General features: G+C 32.1%; 1 protein-coding gene across 3 annotated transcripts in view; it reads left to right on the top strand.

The window, feature by feature from the left end:
- The first annotated feature begins 744 nt into the window (after positions 1 to 744).
- Positions 745 to 22,982, top strand: part of LOC123696562 (solute carrier organic anion transporter family member 4A1) — a 47,793-nt gene continuing 25,555 nt past the window's right edge. For 2 of the 3 annotated variants that reach the window (XM_045642842.1, XM_045642825.1), the window contains exons 1-3: positions 745 to 973; positions 6,131 to 6,244; positions 14,318 to 14,462. In XM_045642842.1, coding sequence (XP_045498798.1) covers positions 6,137 to 6,244; positions 14,318 to 14,462 — 253 coding nt within the window. In that variant the 5' untranslated portion in view covers positions 745 to 973; positions 6,131 to 6,136. Of the gene's footprint in view, positions 978 to 6,130; positions 6,245 to 14,317; positions 14,463 to 22,982 lie in introns of all 3 variants that reach the window. The other variant, XM_045642833.1, reaches the window with a different exon arrangement.

Here is a 22,982-nt window from a genome sequence, read left to right as displayed (position 1 = left end):
AGATTTAATCGTGTGGGAAAATATGTGTATTACATTACCGTATTATACTTGCGTAATAGCATGTGCATTATGCAAGTATACTTATTATAATATTTTTTACAAATATTCAATCCAATAATTTTAGAAGAAGAATCTATAACGATAAATATTATTAATGTTCTCGTTACAAAAATGCGAGGTAAACAATGTGATTCATACTATCCGTAAACACTTGTGTAAATATTAAATTAAATAGGTCAGACTTATCTATTTGAAATAGCATTTACAATTATTAATTGATAACTTTCTATTTTTTAAAGTGAAACTTTTATTACATCGTCTCAAACTTTTTGGTCTGTGTAGCGCATGTCGCGTGTATCGCGGCTGCCGAGTAGGTATACCTACTCGGCAGCCGCGACATGCGCTACTCAAAGCAGTGTTCGGAACCGTTCGAACAGTTTCACTTTTACCGTGGTTTCATAAAACCACACAACATTTTTTTTGATATAGGGTACTTAAGTTAAATGTATTTTTGGTATAATTTTGAATTGGAAAGAATTCTTCATTGTGAATATGTATAATACATATAAGTAGGTATTATTTAAAACATGTGTAAGTATTTTGGAGTGGATATAATATGACTGAATGTACAATCATAAACAAAAAAAATCTTATTTGAGTCCATGAGAAATAAATATTACTTTTCAGTTTGAATATTGATTTTGAGTGCAGCCTGAATTTTTCGAAATTCGTACGTCACTAGGAGCGCGCGCGCCACTGTCAGTTTGCCGCGCGACTGGTGAAAAGGCAAACGTTTCGCGCGTAAAATAAATTCAAAATTCGAATTGTATTTGCGCGCCATTCACTTTTACTCTTCTGTGTTCTGTGTTACATAAGTTTAATGTTGTTATAATCTGTGAAAGTGCGTGCGTGTAAGTTCAAAGTGATGTTTGTGTAAAGGATATTACGAAAAGGATGAAATTATAACTAAAAGGTAGGTATGTAATTTTAACTACATACCTAGGTTGGAATTTGGAATATCTTTTTAAGATTGTTGTGAATCTCGTTTGTTAGTTTCTATAACAATTAAACAAAAAAAAAACCCAGGGTGAATAAAAATGTTATTTTCATGACTTAATTAAGTAGAGGCATTATCTAATCGTACCTATGTAATGCACAAACATTAGTGATTCTTAAACTGTCATTAGTATGAACAACAATAGGTACAATGTAGATACTACCTAGATAGGTTGACAGTTGAAACCAAAATGTGATTTGAGATTTAAATATGCGATACGTTTAAACGACGCAAGGAATTTATTCAATGCCTTATCTTACTTTAATATTATAAATGCGAAAGTTTGTGAGGATGTAAGTATGTGTGTTTGTTACTCTTTCACGCAAATTCTACTGAACCGATTACCTACAATGAAATTTAGCACACATAAGAGGGTAACATAGGATAGTTTTTATCCTGGAAATCCCACGGAAAGGAGAACCATGGTGCATGCGGGTTTTCCTTTGAAAATGCGGAAAATGGTAGGCTATATGCTTATGCCTGAGATCGAATGACCCAACTATTGCGAAATCTGCCTGGAATCTTGTCTGGAATTCCATACTTACTTTAAAAAGGAAAACTAATGCAGAATCAATTATTTATGTATATATTTTTTGCATTCTCTTGTGTGAATTTATTTTTATGGTAAATATTTTAAAGCCTATGTCATAATATGGTCACTATCGCACTCAACAGCTTTAAACATTGTAACTAGCTTTCTATTGACGAACGAGTTTTATAATTAACTATTCTGGTAAATTTAAATGTTTCATACAAATAAATAAAATAGTCCATAAACGTACACATTTCGTCGTAAAAAAAAAACAATTATTTCCACATCAGGTATTTTTATCTCTTAAAGGAAATTAAAAAAATAAATAAATTAACTACTTCTCTGACGATAGTATACCTTTCGCAGTATCGAACAATTAATGTATTGAATATTCATTTTATTGATAAATAAGTGGATATAGTTACTAGAACCAATTAATATGTTAATTGTAACAAATTGAAATGCATCATGTTATGCAAAAGTTGTTCTATTATGAAATAATATGGCTAGGAAATTATATTTCCTATTTTCTCCCAGTAACCTGAGACCATCATCAAAGTAATATTAATCTGGAAAACAAATTTTATTCCGTGCTTAGGTACCTACCTAAACGCCTGCGCATTCAAAAATCGATCAGTCGTTTCCTAGGAGATTTGTAACAAACACTTTGATACTAGAATTTTCGATTTACCTATGAAAGAAGTATGTATGTAGTGTTATAAATAGAAATAAATCCAATGTACAAGTAGCCAAAAGGTTTACAGAATGACATAATCCTTGACGTGATATGCATTCTACCAGAACGCGAATCGACTACCAAACAAGTGAATTATTTATCTAGATCAGATTATAATTTCCGCATAATATTGTATAACACACAGCTGTTTAATAATGCGTGTAATGCTATTAATCATTATATGGATTATTACATTTGACCTTTTACATATTATATACATAATACAGCACGTATATACATACGTAAGTTAAGTTACTATTGGAGATAAATCTTCCTGTAAACATGTCAGTGTGCTGTGTGAAAACTTTATAAAGATTGAACAAACTGCTGAGGTTTTCGCACTAGTAATTTGGAGCATAAACTACAATATAGGTAGTTTAAGAAATAAATATTTATAATATTGTTAATCTCGATGTCATAACCTACATTTTCGGATAGGTAATTACTTTAAATTGTTTCGAATAAATTCCACTGTCGTTTGTCAGTTATTTATTATTATAGAGGATTATTGAAAATATGTTAATTTTTACTCGTGGCATTGAATCTCGACAGAGACTAGCCAAGTGCGCAGTAGATATTAATTATTATTATTTCAATTATAGTGAAAAAGTAAAAGGTAAACAATATAATGTGTGTTTACATATGTGTGTGTACGTATGGTAATTACCGACATACCATAAAAGAGTTCTCTTATCGCGTGTAATCAGTGTAATTTAAATAAATTATAATCGACTTGGCTTTGAATTAATGTTCATTTGTTACTTGATAGCGCATTCTGTTTAATTCAGTATCATATGCAAATATTAATTATTAACCGACTGCATAAATGTGTATGAGTATTTACATCGATCAACTCATTTCTTAGCTACTATGCACTAGGAAACGGTTATTTTTAAGTTTATGGACATTAAACATTAACCTGCATACCAAGTAGTATTTTTAATTACCACTATATTTACAGAATACTAATTTTATTTACGTAGCCAAAACATAAAATAAATAAACAATAATAATTTAAATAGTTCATCTTTGTAGAGATACCTTATTGGGTGGCTTGGTAACCAGCATAATTCACAGGCAAAACTTTATCATACAATCATTGTTCATAATAACGATAATAATTTATATGAAACACGAGCATTATTAAATCTGAATTTGATATAAAATAATGGAAATTGTTCATGATAAGCCATTTTAAGAATAGCACTCGATATAAAATTAAAGAAAAATAATGCTAATGTATTGCTAGTGTTCGTACAATTTTTTTTGCTTCTTGTTCACTTGTTTTATTTATTGCTCTTTAATAAATATTCAAACACTGGTTTTCGAAATCCTATCTATAACTTATGAAGCGATTAAAGATACAATTTAAAAAGAAACAGCACAAGTGATTGACATGATTTACAATTGTGTAGAAATAACTTAACAGTCGGACAGTAACATAGGCTATTAATTATGCCCAAAAACTATGCAAGGGAAGCTTCTAAAGATAGCGAAACAATTCAAACAAAATTACCAATGAAATAATTGTACGTATGGAGAGCTATGTGAAAAGGGTAATTAAATTTAGTTATACATATAATATACAAGTACCTATATAAAGCAAAGAAATAATTGCCCTTTAAAAGATTTTCATAGAAAGTATAAATAGTTTGGAAAATCCAAAAGTGCACGCCTCATAATCTCATCCTTTACAATAAAATTGATTATTTATAAAGAGTACGTGACTATAAATATAAAAATTAAATAAAATAAAACATTTGGAAAAGTAAAGAAAGCGGTACCGTAATAATTGAGCTATTTTTCTTGTGGCCCCACCTAGATGTGAAACTGCGCAGGTTTAAGGGACTGACTACCAGTACCAACTTATTTTTTTAAACCTTGGCTTATAGTATAAAGAATCGAGTTTATAATGGTGAATTTTGAGTACACTATAAAAAAAAAAAAGTCGATATTTTTTTTGTTTATTTAATAACAATTAAACCACATCGAATCAGACCCTGAAAAATGAAAGGGTTCTATTCCTGAGCATACTCAAGCGTAAGAGAAAAAAAAAGACTCGATTAGTAAAGTATTTCGGTCGCTATCGTGTTAACAAGAAAAAGGATCCGCACATACAGACACACGGACGTCCAAGACAGAACTTTTTAAACTGTTTTTTAACTAGTTTAAATAACAAAAATGACATCAAAAATATCATGAACGTTAAAAATAGTGTTTTTTCTTAATATGTGTGTGTATGTATTATCTTACAAGTGCAATGTATGATACATAAAGACATTTTAAGTTTGAAAAATCAGATGTTTTGCGCGAAGTGACAGTAGTACCCACCTCAACGCTTCGCTTATGAGGCGTGCAATTTAGGTAAGTAGCAAAAAGAACGAACAGCAAAAACACCGAATCGCACGACAAAGTCGTATCTTCGAATTTTTCAATATCAGATATCAGAAAAACCTGCAAAGTGCGTCTGAACCAAACGGGTTTCTTTTGATTGAGGATAAACAACAAAAACCTTAAATTCTTATATTATTTGTTTAGGTATTTATTCGCAAAACCTGTTCGTTTTAAATAGGGTTAAAAGTAAATGAACCCTGAAGATACAGCTCTGGTTATACAGTTATTGCAATAGTAGTGTACTGTAGTGATACTACATGCCTCCTAAATAATCAATTTAGGTGGCATTTAGTAGAAAATTGGATATAAATAATATTATCCTATTTGGTTTTAATAACTAACCAAAAATCTTTAATATCCAGAGAGACAAAAACCCTAACGAAAAAATATAATTTACTAATTTGAGTATTTCCTCTTATCGTTACAGCATTTGTATAGCTGAAGTTCTAGTAGAGAATATATCTTTCATACATACTTACAAATAAAATAAAAATATGCTTTCATGTACTTATCGCATGGTCATAAATCATAATTTTCTATTACTCTGAAAATCGAACAGCAAAAATTATCCAACCAAACCTTCACATTCACAAGAGAAAATAACTACGTCATGCCCTACCTCGTCTTTTATAGTCACTGTGACGTCAGTCATTAAGTAGAAAGGCGCAGGTATGCGCGCGCGCATGTCCTGATTCCCATCCATTGTGATATTGTAGCTTCATTGTCAGGATGGTTCTTTATTGTTAGTGTATTGTATGCTAGTATGTGGATGGTAACACGATAGAAAATGTTATACATACATATTTCAAAGGCGATTTGTTACATATTAAATTCCCCAAAAATGATCAATTAGTATTCAGCGTTATCAATTTCTTATGTTATTAATGCATTTTATGTTGTGAGAAAATGGCAAAGATAAGTCCCATAATTTTACTACAATCCCACATCCGTAATAGTTACCGACTTCCAACCTATCCGATTGATTTTGAATGAGAAAGTATCAAGATCAACTGTCCGTGCTAGATCGAATCTTTACTGGACGAGGACTTTACTTTATGTTAAAAGGTTAGAATCTTGCAGCTATGTAATCATTGACCCAGAGAGTAATTTTCACGAAAAATCTGCAAATCTTATATTTGTATACTTGCGTATGACTAGGATAACTCTTGCGCATTCAAAGGACCAAAATTCGCGACGAATATCTTCATGATAAAAACCCATGGAATGCGAATTTAATTAAAAATTGAATTAATATTTATTGTGACAAATGAAATCACTTTTCATTGGAAAGATATCTTCTTCTTTTATCGAGTTCCTTGTCTTTTATCCAAAGCTTCTTGTTGAACATTCTGGGTAGAAGCGACAATCCAAATCACTTGCAAGTTTTTAGTAGTTTAATATACCTTTACAGATCGCAATGGCGTTGGAGGCTGGAGGCTGTGTGAACAGAGCCTTCGAGGGCGTCGACGATGGCTTCCACACCATAGACCTGAGGACCACTGTCAGGAGAAATGGAAACTATCAGGTAATGCGAGCTATATTAAGTTGAGTGTTGTGTGTTGAGCTGTTGAATAATAACACAGAATAATATGATTCTATTGTTGATAACAATGAATAGTAAACATAGGTTTCTCTTGAATAATTGAATCATTAGCGTATACTAATTTCGTTATCTCATTTCTGTAGGAAAAGTTGAAACCACGACTTCGCACTTGCGTTTAATCTAATATATATTATAAAGGCGAAAGTTTGTATGTATGGATGGATGGATGTATGGATGTATGGATGTATGGATGTTTGTTACTCTTTCGCGTAAAAACTACTGAACCGATTACAATGAAATTTAGCACACATATAGAGGGTAACTTGGATTAACACATAGGATAGTTTTTATCCCCGAAATCCCACGGGAACGGGAACTATGCGGGTTTTCCTTTGCAAACACGGGCGAAGCCGCGGGCGGAAATCTAGTAAGTTTATATTTTTTTTATTTGTAATAAAAACTTTATAGTAAATGAAAGCAGCCTAATTAAGCCTAATTAATTCCTTTAATAATGGCTACCTCTAAGCCCTAATGGCACGATTCATAATTTTTGTGCTCGAATTTGTCACTTTGTTTTTGTTATTACTATAATTGCTAAGCCAAACATAATACAATTCAAAAGCCTTGTTTCTATACTATAATAGTATCTATGTGTGTTAACGACAACTCACAACGTACGGATGTATTAGAATTAAAGATTATAAATTTGCATTTAAAAGACATCTTGTCGTGACGTGACGTGCCTACAAATTGATATTATGATTTCGATGAAAATGTGCCCAAGTGAGCGCCGGAACACGAACTATCCAAGGTTCTGTACAAATTAGTTTGAAAGGAAAAAATGATAAGAATTATTTTGGTAAAGAAAAGCTCATAGTTGGCTCTATCTGCAACAATTAAATCAGTCTGTTTTTAAATTATTATTTTCGGTCAGTAAGTTTTTAATAGATTACAAATTTGGCAAACCTAAAATCTTCATTTGAATTCTTACAATCTAAATTCTAAATTAACGAAAATGCTCCAAATGCTTCTCTCTTGATAGAAAAGTTGTCCTATTGTTGTTGCAATAGTTAACACTCGAAAATCGACGGTCTTGCAGTGCCGTTGGCACAAAATATTTTCATATAAATGTAGTGGGCAGTGGCATAATCAGAAGTTTAATATTAAATGCATGTTTATTAAAAAAAATATTGTAAATGTCCGTTTTGCTATTTGGTTAGGGAACTCTAACAGTCTGCTCGCTCTGAAACAGGACTTGTGGACGTTTGTGTGATAAGAACAATGGTTTTTATAACACCATTTTAAGCTCAGAAGTCTATAATGTGAAACATATTTTATGGATTTCACGTATGAAATGTTTCTAGTTAACATACAAGGTTTAAAATTATTGATATCGTAATAAACTTACTTACATTAGGTACTTTATTTTCCTTACATTTTTTACATTTGGAAATTATTGTGAGACTAAAAAATGGTGACTAGGGCTGTTTTGTTTTAATACCAAGTAGCACATCGCTGATTCCCCTCCTGCTAATAACATTGTCAAATAAAATTTTCTACTAAGAATAAGAGTAGGATACGGTACTGAACTAAGTGATCATCATCATATATATAATCATCTCTCATCAACTAAACACAGTTCATTACATACACTCTTGATGAACATCCATAATTACGTTCAAATTACATTCCCGCCAAACACTTTCAAATATTCCCTGGAACACAAAACATCCACAAACGACAGCACTCCACACTTCCACAGCTTCGAGGCGTTAATGAAAATTATTATTTAACTAAAAGCATTCCTGTAATAACCGTCACCGGCGAGTAGACGCAAACAAATGTTTCCACGTTTCTTAATTTCCCTCCAAAATAAAATATGGTACTCATTCAGTTTCGCTGGGAATTAAATTAAGGCTTGCTAAGTTTGCGCGCGTGCGCAGTACAAGGGGTATAGATTACTATGGGTTGACAGAGAAAGTATATCCCGTTCATTGGTTTAATTTGATCTGTATGATTGAGTTTGGTATAGCGGTTAGTTTATGAGAGTTGTAATTTATATTTGGTTTGATCTGTCAAAAAAGACGTCGTAATTAATAAGGATATGGGCAATAGGCATGATCTCTCATGTTTTTGTAATCAATGCTATGCCATAACAAAATAGAATACATGTATCCCGTATAATAATAATTGAATTTGTGGAACTGTTATTAGAAAGCAGAAAGCTTTCAGTAAGAACTTATTGTCGCATAAGCCCTATGCTGCCCTTCGGCCTTCCACCTTGTTGATTCCATAATAATAATACATAAGCAATGCAAACCGCATTGCTTATGTATTAAGAAAAATAAATAATACATTATTTTTTAGATAAAAGTCTACAACAGTCTTCTTAAACAGAATGTGGATTCGTCATGAAAAGAACTTTCAAGTCAATAATTTTTTTAGATATATTCTGAAGCTATGCACATTTTCTGAGGCTTACACGTCATTATTAACTTCTTATAACTAAAACTTTTTAAATAATAATTTAAGACACTTCAGAACTATAATTTTTCCGCTTCAATTTTTTTTCAATTATCTTGATTGGTTTTTCATCTTAAACCGCAAGGACCTCAGCCTCTGTGGTCCCTTACTCTGTCCCCATTTTGTTTATATACAGTAGCACGCTTCGTTTTCATTCAGTCTGTCGCGAAGGGTTGGTGCCGCAGTGTCGCCCTCTGCTGCTCGTTGCACGAAAAGTTCCGAACTATGTTTTGATTTGTGAAAAGTTCTCGAAAGAATGGTATTGTTAAATTTGGTATTAGAGTTAAGTTTTTGATCGTTCTCGTGAAGGGTTAAAAAAGATTAATTAATCTGTTTAGATCTATCTATTACCTATAGCTACATTAATTAAATTTAAACTTTGAAACTTGAAAATCTACCTATTTATATGAATTATTCCAAATATACCTACTGCAAAAAATAAATTAAAAAGCAATAATTTACAATAAACTATCGATTTCATTGGAAAATGTGGTTACATTATTATCTACTATGGCTTAAATAAAAATGTGTACTTAAAACTTTTAAACACAACAGTAAAAAAAGCTTTTCTGGGAAAGAATTTAGTATCTAATACCACCTAAAATAAAAATAATACTCAATTAATCTTAATATATATATAAATCTCGTGTCACAATGTTTGTCCTCAATGGACTCCTAAACCACTTAACCGATTATAATAAAATTCGCACACCATGTGCAGTTCGATCCAACTTGAGAGATAGGATAGTTTAAACATGTAAGTAGGTACCACGGGCGAAGCCGGGGCGGACCGCTAGTTTAAACTATAAAATTTTGGCTACCTATCTGATAGAAATTAGAACCAAGGAAATGCGAAGAAAAGCCCACATAAAAATATAGTTGAAAATATACATAACAAATTTTCATCCTCTCACTTTTATTTACTGAAATTCATCTAGATAAGAAGTATACCTTTGTCAAAACAAATGTTAATGCCCTTGGTTGATACCATAAACTAAAAAAGCCATCAAATTGCTGATAACATCAGCATTTCCATGTGAGCACGAATCATCGTAAATTATTGTCTTTATGTAATACATGAAATTATATATTTCATGAGCCATATAGTTAGGCTTTGTCCATCATGTTAATTCTTGATTGATGAAGTTGTTTTACGCACTATTGTTTTTTATTTTTAATTTTCAATATAACTTTCAACTGTCAATAGGTTGTCTTACAAATAAATTATTTGATTTGATAGGGAAGCGATCTGAAAGTTTTTAAAGGAAAGCTATATAAATATATATATATACCTAAATTAAGCTTTTACGTCGAAACGATTTTTTATTAAAATTGATTTTTCCTTTGGCACCAAAACCTATTTGTCAAAGAAAGAGGAACTTCTAGAAGCCTGTACCACATTTTTCTAAAGTTCAGTGTCAGCTATTTATTAAAAACACAAGTGATAACTGCGTTAAAAACAACCGACTTCAAACTTGCACTTGCAAAATTTACAAATACCTACAGACAAAAATGCTCATAAAATAAAAACTACTGGGCCTATCCGAATAAAATTTTTATGGGACCAATTCGACACCATCCCGCATCGAACAAAAAAAGAATCACGTAAATCGGTTCAGAAACCTCGGAGTAATCGGTGTACATACATAAAATAAAAAAATATATACCGGCCGAATTGATAACCTCCTCCTTTTTTTTGAAGTCGGTTAAAAACCAACCCACTATAGATAAAATTCATTTGAATCACACTATACAACGCACGTGCATCATAAAAATCTTATCAACATCAATTCAGCCGTCACGGATAAATACTTCTAAGGCATAATAGGTATCCTGTGTATTCTTCGACCTTATAAAAGATAAATATTAAAACGGAACTCTTAAGGTGTAGAGTGACTTCCTGGTGTAGGAATAGTCTAAGCTGGTGTGAGAGGTGAGGGTAAGCCTATAGCCCTATAGAAATCCAGACCAAGATTTATTTTTTCATTATTCGGTGAAATATTTTAATACATTGTCTGTCTTTCCACAAAAAACTTTAGACAGGGTTTATCTTTAAGCGCAGGTTCTGTATTCTGGTTTTGACGTATTTTACATAGATAACTATTAAAGTGACAGATCTCTGTCTGTGTTTAAATTGTTTTGTGGCTTGGTTTTGTGGTAATAACATCTGTCTTTAATTATAATATTAGTATTAGACAAAAACATAAAGACTCTAGGTACAGATTAGATGCTCTAGGTGATTGGTCAGGCTTATTATTGTAGATAAATAGCTGTACATAGATATAGCCATAAAGATTTTTCAAATTGAACTCTTGATCAAACCTTTCAAATCAGGTATCTTTTAAATATAAAATAGGCATGGTTATAAGAATAAAATATTCTGCTATTGCACGCCTCATAAGCGAAGCGTTGAGGTGGGTACCACTGTCACTTCGCGCAAAACATCTGATTTTTCAAACTTAAAATGTCTTTATGTATCATACATTGCACTTGTAAGATAATACATACACACACATATTAAGAAAAAACACTATTTTTAACGTTCATGATATTTTTGATGTCATTTTTGTTATTTAACTAGTTAAAAAACAGTTTAAAAAAGTTCTGTCTTGGACGTCCGTGTATCTGTATGTGCGGATCCTTTTTCTTGTTAACACGATAGCGACCGAAATACTTTACTAATCGAGTCTTTTTTTTTCTCTTACGCTTGAGTATGCTCAGGAATAGAACCCTTTCATTTTTCAGGGTCTGATTCGATGTGGTTTAATTGTTATTAAATAAACAAAAAAAATATTGACTTTTTTTTTTTTATAGTGTACTCAAAATTCACCATTATAAACTCGATTCTTTATACTATAAGCCAAGGTTTAAAAAAATAAGTTGGTAGTCAGTCCCTTAAACCTGCGCAGTTTCACATCTAGGTGGGGCCACAAGAAAAATAGCTCAATTATTACGGTACCGCTTTCTTTACTTTTCCAAATGTTTTATTTTATTTCATTTTTATATTTATAGTCACGTACTCTTTATAAATAATCAATTTTATTGTAAAGGATGAGATTATGAGGCGTGCACTTTTGGATTTTCCAAACTATTTCAATTTATTCTGCCAAGCCACAGTGCCAAGCGGGAGAAGCCGCACGCGAATATCTCAATAATGTTAAAGAAATTAATAAATATAAAGATCAAAATACTCAAAAAAGAAAACTATACTTTCGGGAACATGTTACACACAATATGTATCAGTAGGTCTGCCATGCGGATTATCATACAAAGAAGTATTATTCTCAATCAAGGAATTCAAGATATTTCCTTATTACAATTTCATACAAATTAGAGTCGACAGTATAAGTGTAGCAAAAAATAGCCAAGCTATAAGTGGTGCTCCAATGAATTCCGATTGACGTAATAAAGACCGCCCACTCTGTCCTTTATTATTTATATGTAACTAGTTTTAACCCGTGGCTTCGCTTGCGTGATAGTTGGGTAATCATTGAAAATTGTAACTTTCCCTATTTGCGTGGGAGGGAATATCCTATTCGTTTAAATTAACAATTTAAACAATTATATGTGTAGTTGAATATAGTGTATTAGCCTCACATTTCATATAGCGATCTGATTTTAAGAAGTTGGAGCACAGGCATGAATCTTTACTTTAATTTTAGAAAATTGAACATATTATACTAGGTAATCATAAAAACAAAATTTTCCAAAGGTGACACACAGCTGCAGCGGTGTCAGCTATAGCTTACACGCAAAAAGCACAACATTACCACCAATTTCTATAGCTCCATATCACTATAACTCAAAGGGAACAAAAAACATCCAATTTTTAGCCAAGTACACTTAATTATTAAGGAACAGAATGTGGGCGCATTGAGCATTAAATCTTGATCTCGTTGTGACAATATTATTAGTTCCGGCCTCTTGTTGTATAATTCAATACGAATTGGTGCAACGGGCTTATGATTTAGTGCTCTTGGTCTTTAGGGGTCCGTAACCTTTTATTTATTTGTCTGTGATTCCGTAGTGGGAATAATTGAGTAAATTCAGTGTTTGTGACGAAAGTGATATTGTTTGTTCCTTATAAGGAAGACAATTAAATGAATTGTGTTATTTATTTTATTTACTAGCTTCCGCCCGCGACTCCGTCCGCGCGGATGTCGGTCTTCGCGTGGATGGTTTATTTCTTCATTTTGAGTAACTCTGACAATGATATCTTATAAATATATATTGGACCCAAATACGGCTAGGCCTATAATAATACGCAACGTGTGTTCGCGGTTCTACAGAACAACGTCTATGGATAAAACTGAAAAGATTAATTTTTTTCTACGTATTTTATTTAAAAAGTATCCTATTATACGCCCAGGATAATAAGGTATAATTATACCAAGTTTCATCGAAATCGAACCGTTAGTTTTCACGTGATGCAGACAGACAGACAGACAGACAGACAAAAAATTTTTTAAACACATATTTGGGTTTGGTATCGATCCAGTAACACCCCCTGGTATTTATTTTTTCAATATTTTCAACTTATTTTCAATGTACAGAATTGACCCTTCTACAGATTTATTATAATAATATGTATAGTTACAAATACAATGAAATGAGATGACAGAGAGAATTATGAGTTTAATGAATAAACCAATTTACGGTGAAAACAATATTAATATGTTAATTAATTATTATTATTATGCATACAATATATTTTATTCCAATAAGAACGACCGCTCGCCACACTGGACACGTCCGCTCGCATCAAAATTCATAAATTTTATGCGTCGCGCGGCGCGGATCGCAGTCCTTATATAGGAGTCGTGGCAGGCGTGGCATCGTGCGGCTCTCGTGTGACGCAAACGGTTCAAGCCAAATCCGACTTTCGGAGCTACATGTTACGGCGCTGAATCCACTGCGGTATAGAACAACGTCTATGGATAAAACTGAAAATTTTAGTTTATTTTTTTTTCTACGTATTTTTCCAGGATAAAAAGTATCCTATTTTACGCCCAGGATAATAAGGTATAATTATACCAAGTTTCATCGAAATCGAACCGTTAGTTTTCACGTGATGTCTTCACATACAGACAGACAGACAGACAGACAGACAGACAGACAGACAGACAGACAGACAAAAATTTTTTTAATCACATATTTGGGTTTGGTATCGATCCAGTAACACCCCCTGCTATTTATTTTTTCAATATTTTCAATGTACAGAATTGACCCTTCTACAGATTTATTATATGTATAGATAAACAACACAATATTATATTTCTTATAATGTAGAACGCGTCTGATTAAATAATTAATTTTAAGAACACAAAAGCATTAGCATCAAACAGTCCCATAATTAACCGACTTCAAAAAAAAAAGGAGGAGGTTATCAATTCGGCTGGTATGTTTTTTTTTCAAATACAGGTTGATCAAGTTTAAGTCGATTCAAGTTATTAGAATATAATATGACAACGTAGTTATTTTGTATATCCTCACCTACAAATACAGGATGTTCAAAATATATTCTTTCACCAGGGTGAAGAAGACGCAGCATCCCAGCTGTCACCAGAGGAGCGTGCGCTGCGGTGCGGCTGGGGGGTGGTCAGACCGAGCTGGTTGCAACGCTTCAGGACGGCGAAATGGGCGCTCTTTTGGCTGTGCTGGGCGGGCGCTATACAGGGTGTGTATTTTGTTGTATTTCATTATCATCATCAGTCCATGTTCATTGCTGGTATACGGGCCTCTCATAAAGGATCGAGCCATGTTGGCCATAAGTGCACTGTGCAAGGGCAGATTTATTTAATAAGCAGTAATTTTGTTGTTGTTTCTGTTTTTCCTAATTGATTAGGTGTGGGGGTTGACCGAACTGGTTTATGAGCTACAATACAGCTAAGTGCGTTGAAATTTAGTTATATTTTAATTAGTGAGCTGAGATATTTCATATCCATATTTTACTTATCAAACATGCACAGGTGGTTCATGTATTATGAAAAGTTGATTACTTTCAGCTTCGTTCCATATTGGCATTGTCAATTCGTCTTCTGTGTAAAATTCGTCTGTATTAATCCTAATAAAGAACGTAATATGGGGTGTATAAAAACGTAACTTTTCAATTTGCGTGTAAAATACCGCCATAATTCAATGAACAAATGTGCTACAAAGGTAGCACAGCGTGAAAATTGTCATTTAAATCCTATAAAGGACCCCCAAGGTGTTTTTTATCTGCACAATTACGTTGTTACGGCAACCCTAGAGAGGGTTCAACCCCTAGGTTAATGTAGATATTGTGTTGTTATTTTATAATACATTTTTCAAAAAAATATAATGATGTTCCTGCTTAATAGTAAAAAGTTATACAAAAAATAAAAAAGTTTGGAAAATCCAAAAGTGCACGCCTCATAATCTCATCCTTTACAATAAAATTGATTATTTATAAAGGTGTATATAATATAAGTATGTAGATACACTTATTCTCATGTGCCAATGCTCTTGTACTGTCTCAAAACAGTTGGAAAAGTAAAGAAAGCGGTACCGTAATAATTGAGCTATTTTTCTTGTGGCCCCACCTAGATGTGAAACTGCGCAGGTTTAAGGGACTGACTACCAACTTATTTTTTTAAACCTTGGCTTATAGTATAAAGAATCGAGTTTATAATGGTGAATTTTGAGTACACTATAAATATAAAAAAAAAATAAAATAAAATAAAGAATATATGTAATATATAGATATACTACAATTATGGAGAACAGTCGATATTTTTTATTGTTTATTTAATAACAATTAAACCACATCGAATCAGACCCTGAAAAATGAAAGGGTTCTATTCCTGAGCATAATCAAGCGTAAGAGAAAAAAAAAGACTCGATTAGTAAAGTATTTCGGTCGCTATCGTGTTAACAAGAAAATCCTCCGCACATACAGACACACGGACGTCCAAGACAGAACTTTTTTAAACTGTTTTTTAACTAGTTTAAATAACAAAAATGACATCAAAAGTATCATGAATGTTAAAAATAGTGTTTTTTCTTAATATGTGTGTGTATGTATTATCTTACAAGTGCAATGTATGATACTTAAGACATTTTAAGTTCGAAAAATCAGATGTTTTGCGCGAAGTGACAGTAGTACCCACCTCAACGCTTCGCTCATGAGGCGTGCAATACCTTTTATACTTGTATACCTAACACACTAGTCCTAAAATGAGCTGTCACATATTAAAGCAAAGTCCAAATATAGCCAATATTTCGTTATCGGGACCTCCCGGCTCCCGGGGGAAATTAGGCGACACTGTACCTTCATATTAGAATGTACTAAACGTTGCAACTATTATCGGATTTAGTGTATAATGTGTTTAGTTTGGTCTGAAATCTCTGTTTAATCTACAACCATAGATATGGTATAAAATTACAAGTAAGAACACAGCAAAATAATAACACAGCCTGCTGCCTAAGCCTGAAGGCTGAAATAGTAAAATTAAGTTTTATAATATCTAGGGCGGGAATCGGAGCTTATTAAATGGAATAAGAAGATATGCTATATAATAGCAATGCTTATATTCAATTATTTGTACTTGTAAGATGATGTAGGTAATTGTTTTTTCAGTTTCATTTAGCAATTTTAAGGTTTTTGAAGGGACATTTTTCCTGAAACATTATGGTAACATAGCAAGGAGGTAAGCGCATTTTTAATCAATTTACCTACTCCATAAAGTTTTATATTCCTGTATAAACAAATACAAGTAAATCCAAGTCAAAAAAAAAGCTCATAAAATGCGTACAATAAATGCCGACTGTATTATCATTTAAACCAGAATCTTAAAAATGTTTCCAAAATTTATAAGTAGAGCGTGAACACCTAAATAGTACAATGTAGGTAGATCTTCAGTTACCAAATGAATAAACAGTATGAAACGAATGTTTTTACCGTCCGTAAACATTTAAAACCCATTAACTTACAAACCATTTTGCTATTAAAACCAACATAAATACATAGAGTACTGGAAGTGACTTAATTTGTCGTATTTTATACGAGACTGGACAAGATTTAGGAAGTATAGATATTGCTTTAAATCTAAATCGAGAGCAACAGCTTTAAAAATGTTTTATGTTTACATAACAACTACGGCATTTTAGGTCCTTAAAGAGTGGTCACCATTTAACATCAGGTGGCCCAACTACCTCTTAGCTTGCTCTGAGACAAAAAAGTTAAATGAGAAATAATTAGCCTAGGTTTTTTCTAGCCATTTCAGAGAAACCGGGTGAAATACTCTCTCAAACTCATTGCGAAAAATAGCGCACAACGTGATTCGGTTACTTTAAAAGAGCCACTACTCAAAATTGTGGCAAAAAACTATCGTTTCTAGTAAAACTATGGCTATAATATTTCGCAATACATCAGTGTAAAGTTCAGCGAGTAATGGCCAACAGGTGTAGTCGACTTGTTGCCAACTAATGTTTATTGCGCTGTTTCTTAACTACCCGCATGGAGAAAAAGTTTGACAATATAAGTTATGTTCATGAAGCGTAAAGGTGTTTGCGTATGGGTGAATTGCGATAGTGATTTTTTTTCAGTCATAAATAATCATAGTTTATACTGGTTTATACATGTCTTAGAGTGGAGACCGCGACTCGGCAAACGTAGCGTAGGACGTCCTGCTACACGGTGGAGTGACGACGTCCGCATGGTTGCTGGCCATAACTGGCGGCAAAGAGCCAACGACCGGGCTCAGTGGCGTGCATTAGGAGAGGCCTACGTCCAGCAGTGGACATCGAAAGGCTGATGATGATGATGATGATACTGGTTTAACGACCTAGCACTAGTCAAACATGTCGATTTTATATTAAAAGTAATTAAGAATTTTACATTATGTAATGTATAGAAATATTTATATTCAATACAGCTTGTAAACTATAATGAAGTTGTGATTTAATTCAGAATGCAAATTGGCAAAACCTACTAAACTAATAAAAACCATTAGGTATGTAATTAATAAGAAATTTAAAACATCAAGTAAAATAATATTGTGATAGAGTTAATTTTCTACTCTTTTTTTAAATACATAAGAGAGCAGTGTTTTACGCAATGTTAAAATATTACATTACATAAAATTCTGTTTTGATATAATAATAATAAAAAAACGTTTAAATATTTTATCATATTATGCAACGGTGGCCGTGTCTCAGCATTAATTCCAAATAAATACGTGACTTATAACACAAACAAAATCGGGCTACTCGCTCAATGTATGTTCACTAGGTAGCATAAATATTTGGGGTTATCATTTTGCTGTATAGATAACTAGCTGTGCTCCGCGGTTTCACCCGCATTGCTCCGCTCCTGTTTGTGTTATTAGCAAGATTAAAACAGCAGATCATTTCTATAAAATTTTTGAAATTCGGTACCCTTTAAGCTTTCACTCAAATGATTAATCTATTATTAATTTAACTAGCTGTTGCCCGCGACTTCGTCCGCGATTAGGTCGTTTTTCGTCATTCGTCGTTTAAAAAAAATACGTGACACTTTATTTTAAAATTTTCTTAATTATTGTCTCTTATAAAATTTAACTACATTAAAATTGAACACTCTGATAAGAAAATCTTAAAATCTGAAGAAAACATGAATGTGGTTTAAATTCTACATTACTTAGTATCAAATAATAATCTAAATTAAATGTAGATTAACAGTTTGAGCACACCATTATAGAATATGTACCTAAGTATTAAATTACGTTAGTTTACATAGTAACTTTACTAAAAACACGATGACTATCTTTCGCGATCGATACCACAAACTAAGCATGTTTGTGGTACGTGGCCCGCGTCACTTGACCCCCCGCGAGTTCCCCTCCGTTGCTATGCGAAAATACATTCGTCGCCCTACTGTAGGAAAAATTGTAATACTGTGGCCTGGGCGTTATAACACGTCCAGGGAGTTCCTGAGTGCCGATATCACCATCTTGAGGAAAAGCTTCTAATGTCGATTTAAAACTGCATACATACGAATTAACCTGTTCTAAAATTGTGAAATGAGTTCAGTTTTAAATTTGAGAAATATTGATTTCTTGTATTCCACGATTCGTTGTAGTCGAATACAAAATATATTTAAACAAACTTAGCTTGGCCTTCAGGCAAAAGGGATCCTATCAAATGGTAAACTTGACCTTGTATCTTAAAAGTAAGCATGAACGGATCTTCTGATAATTATTGAGCACCAAAGGATCATTTGAAACGCACTACTATAAGAGCGAATATTGTCTAATAACAGTTTACATTGCACCACAGAATACATAATAGTAGCTAAACGCTAATTGCACAGTATGTTCCTCTAAAAGTAGTGATTTTGTGAAAGGTTCCGGTGTATCTTCAAACGAAAGCCGACTCGCCTTACTACACTATAAAGCATTACAAAAAGAACATACTACGTTAATATCGCCTATACAAAAAATGACGAATGAATGTTACAATATTATACTTTGACTACTTTGACTGTTAGTTAAAGTTTATTTTTACTAACAACATGTAAATGAAGAAGAAATAATAATTACCAACGAACTAACCTTTTCTATAATACTTAACACGGCACATTTTTCAAATTATCTTGCTCAACTCTACTAAAAAATTTGAGGGTTTTGTTGGAACTTTAATATGTAAAAACTATGATATATCTAAACTACGATACAACTTGCATGCGGAAATGCTCATTACAATTGTGAATCTAAAGAATAACTAACATACTGTTCAATTTTATTGAGCTGATGAATATCTTTTGCCTGGAAGAAATCACCGTCGCCTAACTATAATGTGTTTTCTTATAAAACCGTTACATAATTTATTTTATCTACTTAAATAATGAAAATGATATATTTATAAAATATAAAACATATTATGTAAAATGATTAAAAATAAATAAATGAAGCAACTACGATTCAAAGAAAACATCTTTTTCAGTGTGAAAATGCTCTAAGCAATCCTGGATGATGAACTGTATATCATGTACCTACTCTGATCCCAGTACGGTCGGTACGTCGATAGCCATAACGATAAATATTATAATCAGATAACCGCAAAGTCAAAATAAAAACATTACTTGTAAAGTTGTGAGTGCAAAATTTACGTTTCATTTGGCAATAAAAATTTTTTCGGTACTAAAACGTAGTAGTTTGATATGTGGTTGGCTACCCCTCCTCTCCTTCCTGAAAAATATCCTCCAAAATTTCCCGAGATACTTCCAATGATTGAACCATTGGACGTTGGACATTAACTTCAGTCAAAAATTGACGAAGCGGATGATTACTAATTTCCACTTAATCCTCGCTGCTACTGTCTTTATCATCAAATCATCAATTTTCAAGTGGTGTAGTAAAAATATCAGCAGAAATCGTCTTCCAAAGGCGATATAATTTTATTAGCATTGAATCTGTAAATAAAAAAATCAAAAGTTAACTGTAAATCTATAAAAAAAACTACTTACAAATAAAATTTTATCAAAAACTTCTGTTCCCAATGCACCTCAAAATAATAAAAGAATCATTCATTTCATTTCATTTCATTTCAATAAATACCTGTAAGTAACAACTTACCTTTTGTGGGAACGCATGATGGTGAAAATTCACAAAACACGAAGATTGCATTTGATATTTTTTGTTTTATGGCATTCAATTGCTTTATAAATATCACTACATAGTATGAAAAAAGTCGCTTTCTGTGTCCCTGTGTCCCTATGTCCCTTTGTATGCTTAAATCTTTAAAACTTCGCAACAGATTTTGATGCGGTTTTTTTAATAGATAGACTGATTCAAGAGGAAGGTTTTAGTACATAATTTATTAGGTTTTAGACAAAGCGGACGAAGCCGCGGGCGGTAAGCTAGTAAATTTATAAAACACGAAGATTTTTAAAATTGTAACTAATGAACACAACAATATATTATTATACTCTTTGGAACACAATCATTAGATTAACTGTAGATAATGGTGTTTAAAATAATAAACATCTACCCTCACTTTAAAAAAATGTAGTTTATTATTTACACGAAATATATCTTATAGGGAACGGAAGATATGGGTTAAAGAGTTAAATAAATAAATAACATAATTATATTTAAATTATTAATTTTTAACATTGTGTTCAGTAGTGTTAACATGTAAATTGATTTGATTTTTACGAAATCTCATAGATGGCGCTGTTACAAAATTAACATTATACAACTTACATTCTTTAAGCTATGTTTCTCTTCCCAAGTTACTTAAATGGCATAATTTTTATAGTGTCAATATAGATATTGTCAAACAACATTTATATATGCGTCATTTGATTATTAATTTCCAATAGTTAACGTGTAAATTGAATTGATTTTTATAACATTTAATAGATGGCGCTGTTTCTAATTTGTCTTTATACTACTAAATTCATTAAACTGTTTCTCTGCCCAAATTACGTAAATGACATAGTTTTTATTTTGTAAAGCTAGATAATAGCATGGCTTACTCGAAACCAACATTTAAACATGAGTCTTTAGATTGTACGCTGTCGTAATACACGGAATACGTAAGAAAAATAAAGGTTCACAGCTCCTCCCCCGTAGGTGATAGCTTGATAATATGTAGCCTATAGCCTCACCCGACCTGTTAGTAATATTCATGCAAAATTTGAAGTCAATCTATGCAGTACTTTCTGAGATTAGCAAGGAAATACATACAGACAAACAGACAAACAGACAAACAGACAAAAATTCTAAAAACTATGTTTTTGGCTTCTATATCGATTATAGATCATGGATTATGTATTCGTTTAAAAAAATATTCAATGTACAGTTTTGACTTTCCTACGATTTTATTATATGTATAGATAAAACGTCGACAGCATTGTTCAAATTATCATACTCACGGTGAGCAGGCATATTAACAAAGCGGCTAATCTATCACCAATGAATCGAAAAAATCATCTAATAGATTTTGTAAGCCTTGTTTACACGACACTGTTTCATAATTACGATTAAAAATTAATTTTAGAAAGCATCTATTATTCGACTATGTAAAAAATTATTATTAATTCAATAGAGAATAGGTTTCTGGACGCAAAAAATTAATACGTCGTTTGGCGCCAAATATTCTGTGTTTTTTTTTTTGTTATTTTGATTGACAGTATAATGCTTCTCTTACGATTAGGTAGAAGCGAAAGATTATTTTTGATCTCGAGAACCATAAGGAAGTAAACATGCAGTAAATGTAATAAAATTATACTAGACCTATTCCAGACTCCGAATAACCACTATCTTTATAATTTGTCAATATAATACAGACTTAGGTACGTAGAGAGATAAGTTATAGCAACATAAATAATCATAAACTCCAATGTATATACTTAATACAAATAATTTTACAAACAACAGACTTTTGTATCGTAAGCCATATACATAAAATAAATATATTTGTTACCCTCAATATGTACACTGCATAATATTTTTCGGCACTACGTGACTAGGCATTGGCGTGCGGCATTGTCCATACTGTGCTCAATTTATCGGAGGCTTTGTTAATAAATTCGCATAATGTTCGCAAATATAATAAAGGATAAATAAAAATTTACACGGATTTTCTTTTATAATGATTTTTTATAACACCATATTTTTTTTAATTGTGCCTTCATAATAATGTAGATCAATCACATCAGACAAAGTATCTATTATTTTTTGGAGGTTTAATAAAAAAATCTCTTCTGTTGGACTTTTTGTAGTAACTTATGGGTTTGGTGTAGCAATCAAACTAAGTGAAAAGTGTTAATTTAAATTTCAAAACCTTTAAAAATTTTAAATATTCAAAAAACTTTATTTAAACGTGTTGAATTTACTCGGAAGCTGAAGTAGTTAATATTTTGTAATGTAAATTCATCAGTCACCTGCTTAATTTAAAAGGAAAATGTTAATAGTTTTTACTGCCATATCAATTAACTACAATAACAAATAACACAAGATAAATGTGCAAGACTACATTGTCATTTCTCTATCCCGGTATCATTTTCCCGGGATGTATTGTAAGCCCGGTCATTAGTTCCCGGCTTCGTTTAACGGAAACTATGAAAGTTATCAATTTTCATTCAAGTGGTATTAATATTTTTATTGGCGTTGATGGAGAAGCAATGATTTTGTTTTATTTTGTAATTTTGGTACAGTGGTTAACGCGTGCGCGCAGAACCGGGGGGTCC

The sequence above is a fragment of the Colias croceus genome, chromosome 1, assembly GCF_905220415.1.
Source record: "Colias croceus chromosome 1, ilColCroc2.1".
Lineage (NCBI taxonomy): Eukaryota > Metazoa > Arthropoda > Insecta > Lepidoptera > Pieridae > Colias > Colias croceus.
Note: the sequence above shows the minus strand (reverse complement) of the source record. Positions and strands in the feature narration are given on the sequence as shown.